This window comes from Lithobates pipiens, unplaced genomic scaffold (genome assembly GCF_037356315.1).
Source record: "Lithobates pipiens isolate NorthernLeopardFrog02 unplaced genomic scaffold, aLitPip1_a1.2 Scaffold_10, whole genome shotgun sequence".
In the NCBI taxonomy this organism is placed as follows: Eukaryota; Metazoa; Chordata; class Amphibia; order Anura; family Ranidae; genus Lithobates; species Lithobates pipiens.
In genome coordinates this window covers 32,313,720-32,326,984 of record NW_027507686.1, presented here as the reverse complement: position 1 = coordinate 32,326,984, position 13,265 = coordinate 32,313,720, and the positions used below count along the sequence as shown (strand labels likewise).

Here is a 13,265-nt window from a genome sequence, read left to right as displayed (position 1 = left end):
ATAGAGAGGTAAGGACTCTAATTAGAGATAAGAATACTGCCTTTAAAGCTGGCCATAGATGGATTGAATCTCAGCTGGTTCAGCAGGGACCCGCCGAGATTTAATCCATCTATGAGCAGGCTGGTTGTACTGAAGTCATCAATGGATTTCAGTACAACCAGCCTGACTTTTTTTTTTTTTTTTTTGCATGCAATTACAGCTGGAAGCTATAGCTGCTAACAGCAGTCATTGTGTTCTGTCAGCTTGGAAGGCTCCCCACTGGCAGAACTCAATGACGTTGCGGGAGGGATTCCTCAATCAGCACTGACTGTGTTGATGGAGGAATCAAGTGATTTTCTTTCCTGCAACTCGTAGTTGCAGGAAAGAAAATCAAATCATCTATGACAGGGGTCTCAAACTGGTGGCCCTCCAGCTGTTACAAAACTACAAGTCCCATCATGCCTTTGCCTGTGGGAGTCATGCTTGTAACTGTCAGCATTGCAATGCCTCATGGGACTTGTAGTTTCGCAACAGCTGGAAGGCCACCAGTTTGAGAACCCTGATCTATGACTTGCCTAAGAGAGAACACAGATACCCAAGGCGCTGAATCAGTAAAAGTATTTAAATTTGTTCACAAATAATATATACGGTATGTTCAGACTTACACTAGACTTACGCAAGGGTAGAGCAGCATACGAGGAGAAGGCGAACTACCAACACAGCAGGAAAGACCTGTGGAGATCGGTGAGCCAGGTAATGGACAGCCAGTCCTGCCAGGTGACATGCCACAAACGGCGCCTGAAGCTGGTCTGCCTCTAAACACTCGGAGCTGTACCTATGCCACAGAACAGGGAAGGGGCGGGCATACGTGTTTTTCGGCTCCACCCCTATTCCAAAGACCCTTGCCTAAGGCAGGTGATGAGGAGGTATACAATGTGGCAAGGGAGAGGATAAGGACAAGTATTAGAGAGGTAAAACAGAAGTATAAACTGAGGTTAGAGAAGGGATTTGGTAGTAACCAGCACCATGCGGAAAAACACTTGGAAGACCATTTTGAAGACCATCTTGAAGACCATTTAGCCACAGGTTATAAAAAGAGACAGTCCTGTGTGGAGAAATATAAGGCCTCTCATGATCTAAATATGTTTTATGCCCATTTTGAGCACTCAATATGCAATTACTAAGCTGGCTGTATCTCCCAGAGACTTGCCTTTTGAGGTTTCTACTCAGGATGTAAGAGTTTTTTTTATTGTCAATGCAAGGAAAGCTGCAGTACCTGATAACATCCCCGCAATTATTCCAAAAAAATGTGCATAGCAGTTAGCAGATGTCTTTGTGGATATCTATAACAGATCTCTCTGGCAGGAGGTTATTCCATTGGGGTTGATTAACTAAAAAGGCCAAAAGACTGCCCTATTTAAAGTGCAGTTGCACTCTGCAAGTGCAGTTGCTCCAGAGCTTAGTAAATGAGCAGAAGCTCTGCTGACTTACATCATCCAATCATGTGCAAGCAAACATTTTCCTTGCTCGTGATTGGGTACTCTTTGCAAAGTGAAGCCTTACTTCATTTACTGAGTTCTGGAGCAACTGCATTTGCAGAGGGTAACTGCACTTTGCAAAGTGCACCGTCTATTTGCTTTTAGTAAATCAACCCCAATGTGTCTAAAGTCACCAATAATTGTTCCAATTTCAAATAAATCAATTATTTCTTGCTTAAACTAATATTATCCCACGGCACTTGTGTCCATGATCATGAAATGCTTAAAAAAAAAATAAAAATGCTTGACAAGATTGATACTCGGGTACATTAAAAAAACATGTTCCACTAGGCTACATAGTTGCCATTTTGCTTTCAGAGCAAATGAATCTACAAAGGATGTTACTGCTTTAACCATGCTCGCCATAGATGCTTTTTTTTTTTTTTGAGCACCCTCAGGACTATTAAGAAAAAGAATGAATTTCCCTATCCACAGCATCAAGGTGGATAGGGGAATCATCTGTGCAAGTCTCCACTGCCAGAATACACTGATCAGCAGAATCAGCAGAAGTTTTCCAACAGTCCCTTTCAACAGAAGTCAATTGTTAGAGCGACTTCTGCCAGTTGGGAATGACCATGGATAGATCGAAATTTGGCTGACCCCTTGTCCAAATTTTGATTCATCTGTGGGCAGCTTTACAAACTGTTTTGACCCACCCAAGGTAAAAAAAAATCTATGTCCATAGTCTTTTTATTGATTTCAATTTGACTTTTAATGTCATTTTACCAATTAAACTCATTTTTAAGTGTAAATTATTGGGTTTAAGCCCAACTTTTTTTTTTTTTTGGGGGGGGTCACGGACTAGAAGGGAAAAAATGAAGAAGCCTAATGATATGAAATAAGATATGAGCTTTCAATACTAGAAGCAATAATAGTTGACGAAGACATGAAAAAATAAGCGGCAATGGAAAAACTGACGAGTAGCCAATTCAGACCAGTGGTTCCACTACCTCCCTCTTAATAGGGACCTTACTGGTTAAGTAAGTTAGACTTTTTTTTAAGTCACTATAGAGTAGTGTAAGTGTGGGAAAGAGTGGAGTAAGTGGTGAGTTGATTAGTAGATGTATTAGGACTGAGTGTAAGTAACGAGTAATTATTATTTTTTGTATAGGGTTTTTTTTTTTTTTTTTCTTCGGTTTCTGGGTGAGATCATCCGTAGAGTAAGAAATAACTTATCCCCTCCTGGAACTCTAACATGGAGGGGTTAAAAATCTGTTCTTTTAATGCAAGAGGCCTTAACTCTCCCTCGAAAAGAAGTCAAATTCTAAACTTCTTCCATAAAAGAAAGGTAAATATAGTTCTTTTCCAGGAAACGCATTTTCGCTCAGAGCATATTCCGAAATTAACTAATAAATACTATGTTAATTGGATTCATGATACATTCCCATATTCTAAGTCAAGAGGGGTATCAATAGCGTTCCATAGAGATACGTTATACCAAATAGTTCAGGAGCACAAAGGGAAAGATGGAAGATCTTTGGCTATAAAGATCAAACTATTTGGCAAGATGTTTACAATTGTTAATCTTTATTTACCAAACTATGAACAAATTGAGACAGGGATAAAAATTTTAAGGAACGTAATGGATAGTGCAGAAGGAACAACAATAATCGGCGGAGATTTAAACTTTATAATGGATATGAAAATAGATACTACTAATACCCATTCTCAGAGGAGAAATAAACAACTAAAAGAATTTAAAGAATTACTAGATGAATATCAATTGATTGACATATGGAGAATACAACACCTAAAAGAAAAGAACTACACATACCACTCAAATATTCATGATTCCTACCATAGAATAGATTATTTTTTCCTGAATCAATCCGGATTATTGATGACTCCAACAACAGATATAGGAGGATTTTTATGGTCTGATCACGCACCAATATATTTGGAATTAAAAATAAAAGAATATAAAAAAACAAGAGGGACGTGGAGTCTGAACGATAATTTACTTAAAGATAAAAAGTGTGAGGAAGATATACAACGAGCGATAAAAGAATTTCAGGTAACTCATGTTAGAGATAGCACCTCATCTCCTATACAATGGGAAACATTAAAATGTGTACTGAGGGGACTGTTCATCAAGCACGGATGTAGGATAAAAAGAGAAAAAGAACAAAAAAAAGATCAATTACTGCTGCAAATCGGGATATTGGAAAGTAAACATAAACAGAGTTTGAAGTCAGATGATAACATACTTCTAAAAGATAAAAGAATTGAACTACAGGCCGTGCTTGATGAGGAGTCCCTTCATATAAGAGATAAGAACAGAACACAATGGTACTACTATGGTAATAAAACGGGAAAACTACTTGCAAGAACATTGAGAGGACAGCAATCCACGACATCTATAGTAAAGATCGCAAAAGCAAACGGGGAAATGACATACGATCCAACTGAAATTGTTAAAACATTTCAAAAATACTATGATAAATTGTACAATATAGAATTACAACAGGAAAATAAAAAAGAGGAAAGGGCGGAAAAAATTAGAAAATATGTTAACGAAACAGCATTACCCAGATTTCCTAGAGAAATTATTGAGGAAATGGAAGAAGAAATAACAACAGAGGAGATTCAACAGGCAATTGCCGAACTGGCCCTGGGAAAGAGCCCAGGACCAGACGGTTATACAGCAAGGTTTTATAAACGGTTCCAAGATCTAATTATATCTATACTTAAAAAAACATATAATTTTATAACGAAAATGCAGACCTTCGCACCACAGAGTACAGAAGCCCACATTATACTTATTCCAAAACCAGAAAAAGACCATACATTAAGTAAAAACTTCCGCCCTATTTCACTAACAAATATAGATATCAGACTATATTCAAAAATTATTTCTAATAGACTAACCCCTATCTTGCCAGAACATATAAAATTGGAACAAACGGGTTTTACAAAGGGGCGTGAAACTAGGGATAATATAATAAAGACCTGTACGCTGTTGGAATATGCCCAGAGGGCCGCCATCCCGGCCTGTCTTTTAACTATAGATGCTGAGAAAGCTTTTGATAGGGTGGGATGGCGGTTCTTAGAGGAGGCACTGATACAGTTAGGATTGGGCCCAAAAATGCTAGGTAGGATTATGGCATTATATGCCAACTCGAGAGCCAAGGTAAGAGTAAACGGAATACTTTCAGAATATATAAAGATATCGAACGGGACCCGTCAAGGCTGCCCCTTATCCCCTCTACTATATATAATTGTGATGGAACATCTAATTAACGCAATTAGGAAAAATAAAGATATACAAGGGATCAAAATCAAGGATAAAGATTACAAATTGGCAGTATATGCGGACGATCTATTACTGTATATAACAAACCCAATTATAACAATTCCTAATATAATAAAAGAATTAGATCGATTTGGGGAATTAAGTAATTTTAAGGTTAACTATGAGAAATCAGAGATGATGAACATCACAATAAAAGAAGAAATACAGATACTCTTGCAAAGAGAATTTCCGTTTAGATGGCAAAGAGAGGCAATCAAGTACTTGGGAGTTATGATTCCGAAGGATTTGAAACAGATACAAGAATTAAACCATAATACGACTATACGCAAAATAATAAAACAAATGCAAAAATACAAAAAAATAACATATTCATGGCTAGGCAGAATAAATATAGTAAAAATGGAGATACTGCCAAAGATATTATATGTATTCCAAACGTTACCTACTGTTCCATCTAGGAAGATCATGATAGATTTAAGGAAAGCTATAAGTAGCTTTGTATGGGCAAAAAAAAACTGCCGAATAAAAAGAGAAACACTAACCAGAACAAAAGAAAACGGAGGGCTGGCATTGCCCGATTTTGTAAAATATATGCAAGCAGCATCATTGGTTAGAATCATAAATTGGCAACATCATAAGAAAAACAAACAATGGGTAACGTTGGAAGAGGAAATTACGGGAATACAACTTAAATTTTTACCCTGGATAAAACCTGAATTAAGAACAAAAAAAAAGGAAATGCCAATTTTCGTGAGAGCTACTTTAAAAATCTGGGACGCAGTGCTGAAAAAGGGAAAGCTATCCTCCAGAACTGGACCTTTGACTCCATTGATGTCCAACCCAGAATATAAGCCAGCTTTGGAAGGGGTTAGATACCTAAATTGGAACAAGATGGAGAATGTAAGACTAGTACAGATTCTGACGGATGGAAAGATGCCAAGTTTACTCGATATGGGATTGGAAATTAAAAAAGACTGGTTGCAATATTATCAATTAGAAAAATGTATTGAGTTAAATAAAAAATCAATAATTAGACCATTAACTAAGTTCGAACAGATAATATTAAAGGAGCAAAACCATAAGAATAAACTATCTAAAATATATGAACTGTTGCTACCCACAGGGGACATTAGAGATCTAATGGGAATTAAAAAATGGGAGGAAGAATTAGGAGAGACAATTACAGAAAAAGAATGGAAAAAAGTTTTAGGGATAATACATAAAACCTCAACGGCACTAAAACATCAAGAAAGAAACTATAAAGTGGCACTGAGATGGTACTGGAGTCCGGTGGCATTAAAAATAGTTAATAAAGGAAATACAGATAAGTGCTGGAGGTGTAGGACAGAAAAAGGAACATTGGAACATATTTGGTATGGATGTAAAAAAGTGAGAAATTTCTGGATAAAAATTTTTGAGATATACCAAAAGGTGACAGGAAAAGAATTAATCCCAGATGTAAAGATAGCACTATTTTCCCTTACAACAGATACAATGGATAGTATGAAAAATGGAATAATCCAATATATGACAACAGCAGCCAGAACAATAATAGCACGTAAATGGAAAGAAACAACTAGTCCAATAATATCAGAATGGATATGCGAAATGAGCGAGATGTGTTTCATGGAAAAACAAATAAGAGAAGAAGGCTATGTGAAAAACCAGATACCAACGGTGTGGAAAAAATGGGAAGAGTTTCGGTCCTCAAAAAGAATGGTAGAATATTTATAAGTTAAAGAAGGGGGGGGGGGGGGAGGGAGAGGAGGGGGATTGTGGTGTTTTTTTTTTTTTTTTTTTTTTTTTTTATTAAATGAAGAGTAAAATGTTTGGGTTTTATGTATGACGTTGTATGATGATGTTGTAAATGGATATGTATGTTTTATGATTATTATAAAAACAATAAAGAGAAGATTTGAAACAAAAAAAAAAAAAAAATGCTTGACAAGATTGATACTCGGGTACATTAAAAAAACATGTTCCACTAGGCTACATAGTTGCCATTTTGCTTTCAGAGCAAATGAATCTACAAAGGATGTTACTGCTTTAACCATGCTCGCCATAGATGCTTTTTTTTTTTTTTTAAGCACCCTCAGGACTATTAAGAAAAAGAATGGATTTCCCTATCCACAGCATCAAGGTGGATAGGGGAATCATCTGTGCAAGTCTCCACTGCCAGAATACACTGATCAGCAGAATCAGCAGAAGTTTTCCAACAGTCCCTTTCAACAGAAGTCAATTGTTAGAGCGACTTCTGCCAGTTGGGAATGACCATGGATAGATCGAAATTTGGCTGACCCCTTGTCCAAATTTTGATTCATCTGTGGGCAGCTTTACAAACTGTTTTGACCCACCCAAGGTAAAAAAAAATCTATGTCCATAGTCTTTTTATTGATTTCAATTTGACTTTTAGGCTAGGTTCACACTATTGCGATGCGGGAACGCCGCGAATCCGCGGCGTTTTCCCGCATCGCATACCTCCCGCCGGCAGTTCACACTGCCCTATGCGGACGGCTGGGGGTGTCAATGTTATGTTAATGACACCCCCAGATCCGTCGGCATATCGCAGTGCGATCTGCCGACTCGCACAGGAATCGGATCGCATGGTGTGAACCCCCATGCGATCCGATTCCGTTGCGGACCCAAAAAAGGGTCCTGTGCGAGTTTGCTGCGGGACAGCTGCGAGTTCAGCCATACTATCTGTATGGCTGAACTCGCAGTGCTACGGAGATCGGATGTGATTTGCTGTGCGAATCACATCCGGATCTCCCCCCGCAGCAGTGTGAACCCAGCCTTAATGTCATTTTACCAATTAAACTCATTTTTAAGTGTAAATTATTGGGTTTAAGCCCAACTTTTTGCAGCTGGTTTTGGCATCCCCTCACCGATAGGCAGAGATGGTAAAAATGGGTGAATTCTGTGTTGTTAGTGTTCACTTTTAGTACAGATGAGCCTTGAAATAACTTTCCAGTCTCAGTGAACCCCTGCTAAAAATTACTATTTCTACAACTCATAATACATTAGTGTGATGATCAGTGGGAAGGGTGCTCCTCACACTTGTAAAAAGATAATTGGTGTCAGTGGGAACTTATCCGAGAGGCACAAATTGGTCATTCCTCAAGGAACCCCTAGCGACCTTTAGAGAAAGTACCCTGGTTGAGAAACCCTGCTCTAGAGTGTATGTTAAGGCCTTTTTTTGTTCACTTTGTACACCCATGATTGTGTCTCTTGTTTTCAGGTAACTTCAGTAATAAATGGCAGGGGTGAACAAAATAGCAAAAAATGGCCCAGTCATGAAGGGGGTGAAACCTTCTGGAGCCAAAGTGATTAAAAATAGTTTTAACCCCTGGAGCAGTACAGCTTTTGAATTCTGGGGGAAAGGGGGGAGGTTTAAGGTGACTATCAGATTTTCTGCTTTTCTGTGACTATGAGTTTTTCCTTCAGATTTTCCAAAACCATATAATATGAGGTCAAACCTTAGGAGTTTCAATTTGTATGCAATCAGGCAGGCCCTTGCACTGCATGGTTTTGGTAAATCTTAAGGAAAAACTCATCAGAAAAACTGATAGTGTGTATGGGGCTTTAGACTAGGGGAGCATATTGTTTTTTTTATTGCATATAAACCATTTTGCATTTTCCTTCCACTTCACAATTATGTGCCACTTTGTGTTGGTTTATCACATAAAATCCCAATAAAATACATTTACGTTATTGGTTGTAACATGAAAAAATTTGGAAAATCTCAAGGGGCATGAATACTTTTTCAAGGCACTGTATGTATTGTGTCAAAACGTTCACCATAGCCATGGGCAGAAAATGGGCTGGGTTCTGGTTAAACCTACATTCAACCTGTATCCCATGCCTATCCAGCAGCACAGGGCACACTGCAGAATGTACTGGATTCCACCAGTTAGCCCTGCACAATCCAGACCACTTCAAAATGCTTACTCAGTGGCCATGGCCCCCTTGGCCATGGCCTTATACGGCCTAGGGACAAACCTGGCCCATATCTTGTTCAGACTTGAAGTGGCACCACCATAAATACATTAGTTTCCCTGAAGGGATTATTCCCCCCCCCCCCCCCCCCATTTATTATATCCAAGGATGCCAAAGTTTGCAATGCCTATTTCCAGTATAAATGCAGATCACAGACAAGAGATAGCCATAATTTTCCCAACAGATAATTCACAATACATGTTCTGTTTGCTGACACATCCAGATAAGGGGGTCCTAGAAGGAAATGTGAGGTCTTGTGAGTACTTACTCGGATGTCTCATTTTGTGCATGAAATGATGAATATCTTTTATCCCAGCCGATAACTTGTCCAATCTGTTCACAATATGGATCTCTTGATCTGCAGGAAAGAAGAAGATAAAATGATGATAGCAATGCCAGGCAAAGTCCAATCAACCAATCAGAAACTGATTCAATTCTGTTTGGTTCCCCTGGGTTGCTTTACTTGGCACTTATATATTAAATAAGCCCTCTTCATCCTGTTAGGTTGCTGGAGGCAGGTTCATCATTCTTCCAGCAGTCACGAGGGCCATCTGGTCATCTTTCGGTTTGTGAATTTTCATATTGTCTTCTTAACCCCTTCGTGATGAAGGCAAAACCATTCTCCATACCTGAACACAGTTTTATTACTTTGACCTATACTAGTAAATCTGTACATATCATCACAACTGCTTAGCTTTTCTAGGTGAATTATACTGATTTTTTTTCAGGATTTATTGGGCTTTCATTTTTTAAACTATCAAAGGAAGACTGGCCCGAAATAATAATAAAAAAAAATAAAAATCGCTATATTTTGAGTAATACAATTTGTTTCTATGATCGTGGGCACCATATAATGGGCATAATGTAGGATTTTTCTTGATTGAGGTTTTAAAAAAAAATATTAGGGTCACTTGATGGCAATTAAAATCATAGGAACTAATCATAATACACAAAATAATATGCTACATTGGTACAGCATTTCTTTTTTTTTTTTTTGCATAGACCCATAATGGTGATCCTGATACTAAAGAAAAGGGTTCATGTGTTCTGAATACAATGTATCATAGAGGGTCAGTGTTCTCTGTACATTGTATTATAGGGGCTCGGTGTTCCCTATACATTTTATCATTGAGGCTGTTTTCTTTATACATCCTTTTTTTTTTCCATTCAGAGGACATCAAAAATACAGAGATTTGTTTTACAGAGTGGACACTGTAATAGCCAATCATAGGCTACCACGGCCATCATTGTGATTGGAAGCTGGTCCTTCCGGTTTCCAATTATTAGTAGGAAAACCCAGAGCTGCTCAGTCTCTGTGCTAGGAATGCACTGTGGAGCACTCTTCTAGCACAAACACCAGTGGTGCCTCGGAAGAAAACTCACGTCGGTGACACTGGCACAAACGGTTTATAGAATATTAGGATACTATTGCTTAAATTATCTCTATAGCTCTTAGCATTTTTGCAATTTCAACCCCAGGCAAACCTAAGTGTGTGCATATGACAAGGGTATCTGAGATATCAGCAGTCCATGTAGCATTTTTTAATTTCTTGTTCAGTCTCTGATAATTCACATTCTCATACTTACTGCTGAGTAACTGAAGTAGCTTCCTCCCATCTTTCTCCATGTCCTTCTCACTCTCCTTCGTCCAAGAACTCTTCTTATAGATTTTCTGGAATTTTTCTCTTTGTTCGATAGCCAGTAAGAGCGAAATGTGTTCGGCGACATCTTTCAGCTGGTCGGTAACCTCTGCAAATTTTTCCTGGATGCCCTTGGCTTTAAATATTTGTTTTATCTGGGACATTTTGGAATATTGAAAGACCCAACTCTTGGCATTCTTGAGGGCCTTATCGAGTTCCTGCATCACGATCTGCAGGCCAACAGACTTGTCCTCTTGAGTCCAAAGAGTGTCGGTGGTCAGCAGTAAGACACGGATTTTCCTCTCCAGAAAGCGGCATTTGTTTCCATTGGCCGTGGCTTGATCGACCAGTTCATAGATGGTTTGCGCAACGCTGAATGCGTGATCCATCTCCTGCAATCACAAGGGCAGGGTAGAGAAAGACGTATGGACAAGTTCGGAATTCCATTCCTATTTTTTCTAAACATGGTTAAATATTCTAACATTTCAACAATTACTTTTGCAATTGAATTCCCTTTATTCCTACAACACTTGGCTCTACATGCTAGAAGGGAAGTTATAGTATTATTTATATAAAATGTAAAGGTTGAAATAAAGGTATGCTCATTTTGTCTTTTCAGATTAAACCAGCAGGTGGGGCTCTAGGCTCTTTTTGCCATATTTAATATTCTACCTTTTATTGATTTGCTGTAAAAAAAAACAAAAAAAAACATTTTTTGGTTTACTAAGTTCAATAGCTGAAGATCAGTTTGTGTATATATATATATATAAATATGTGCGTGTGTGTGTGTATATATATTTATTTATTTATATCTATATATTTACACTATAGTTGCTGACTTTTAATATAAGGACAGCAATGGCCTTACCAGTGCCGATTCTTCAATCAGCATAGCAAGTAGGGAAACAGGAAGTGAAACCTTGCGGCTCCACAGTCGGTTTCCTACTGCGCGTATGATGTGTCCCAGAAGACTGTAGGGGAAGGAGGGGAGATTTCCAGCTCAGGTCACCTGGTTTTGACAGGTACCTGCTCCCCCCCCAAAGAGTGCCTAATGTGGTAGTGGGGCGGGGGGGTGGAAATATGCAGAACTTACCCTTTTGAGTCAAACTTTGGTTTAAGTCAGTGCAAGGCTGGAAGCTGACTGCTGGTTACCAGGCTGTATTCATTAAAGTATAGCTAAAGCAAAAACTTTAGGGCGTAAGCTCCTGTGGTGCAGAGACTGATGTGAATGGCTTTGTTCTCTGTATGGCACTGCGGTATATGTCAGAGCTGCATAAATGTATAATAATAGTGTGTGACTATGGAGGGGCATTAGAGTGTAAGCTCCTCTGGTGCAGAGACTGGTGTGACTGGCTCAGTGTACATCACTGCAGTATATGTCAGAGCTACTGTATATAAATATATAATAATAAAATGTGTGTAGGAAGTAGATTTTAGAGTGTAACCTCCTGTACTCCAGAAGCTGATGTGAACGTTGCTATGTGCCCTGTAAATAATACAGAATCTACCTATAAATAAGTGAAATAAGTACTTACGCTTGGTATTTGGAGAAGTATTGAAGAGAGAGATGTGTCATTTCAGCCTCTGTGTTTTCAGCCTTTTTATCCTGACATGTGAAGCTCCGCCTCCATTGAGAAACTCTCCGACTACTTTAGGTTGTTCTGCATTCAGCTGATTTCCCATCCATCAGTCATTGTGGAATTAAATCCCAAATCCATAGCCCCCAACTGTTCCTGAATTGGAACAATGTCCCTCTGTCCCTCATTTTGGTCTGATCTATATAGATGTATATGAAATGCACTTTTTATCTTTCAGAAAGTGTTTCCCAGAGCTAAACCTTTCATCCAATTTCTAAATTGCTGCATTTGTAAATTTCAAAAGCCAATATAAAGGAATAGTAGTGGTAAAAAAAAGTACTTGTGGGTTTAACTAATCATTTCATTTTTTTGGTATAATTCTCCTCTAAGGGGGCGTGGCAGGGGGTGTGTCATATGACTACATATTTTTGCTATTAGGTGTCCCTCATTCCCATCTCAAAAAGTTGGGAGGTATGCAAATCCACTTACAACTCTGTTATAGTTCTGGGTGGAGTGGGGTGCCTTATTGATGTGTGCATCATAGAGATTTACCCTCACTTGCCCAGGGACATCCTAAAATATCCTGACACACAAGGTGTCAGAGGAACAGGAAGTGAGAAGAAATGTGCAATGGGGTCACAGACAGCAGTAAGCCCCAACAGCTTTAAATTGTATGCACATAATTTTATTTTTATTTTTTATGCGGCGCAAGGTCTGCTTTAAAGTATAACTAAAGGCAAAACTTTTTTTTTAATTATTTTTAGATTGGAGTGAAAAGGGATTAGAACCCTGTCAGATTTTTTGTATTGCTGTCTGTGCCCCCCCCCCCCCCCCATGGGGATATTCACTGTCTCTATTTGCCCTTTCATCCAGGGCATACTGGGTCAATGATGTCACAAGGGGTGAGATCACCCACTGACATCATCGGGTGACTCCGCCCCTTAGCTATTTAAGAAATGTCAGCTGGCAGAGCAAGCAGTATGCCGGAGCCTTGAGGCTGGGTTCACACTTATGCGATCACAGACATCGCATTCGATTAGCACAGCACTGCTGTGCAGATCACATGCGATGTCTGTGCGATACAAACCTGTATGGCTGAAATCGCATTCGCACAAATATGGTACAGGACCCTTTTTTTGGTCCGCATTGGAATTGGGTGTTCACACACCATTCCTGCACTATTTCACAGTGCGCACTGCAATCTGCGAACCGATCTGGGTGTGTCATTAACATTACATTGATACCCGCAGCGGTTTGCATATGTCAGTGTGAACCGCCAGCA

General features: G+C 38.9%; 1 protein-coding gene across 1 annotated transcript in view; it reads right to left on the bottom strand.

Annotated features, from left to right (window-relative positions):
• The window catches only part of LOC143929130 (mixed lineage kinase domain-like protein), a 35,656-nt gene extending 23,578 nt beyond the window's left edge, over nucleotides 1–12,078 (bottom strand). Inside the window, exons 1-3 of the mRNA XM_077453395.1 lie at nucleotides 11,942–12,078; nucleotides 10,354–10,798; nucleotides 9,035–9,124 (exon numbers count right to left, since the gene is read on the bottom strand). Coding sequence (XP_077309521.1) covers nucleotides 9,035–9,124; nucleotides 10,354–10,795 — 532 coding nt within the window. The 5' untranslated portion in view covers nucleotides 10,796–10,798; nucleotides 11,942–12,078. The remainder of the gene's footprint in view (nucleotides 1–9,034; nucleotides 9,125–10,353; nucleotides 10,799–11,941) is intronic.
• Nucleotides 12,079–13,265: the final 1,187 nt, after the last annotated feature.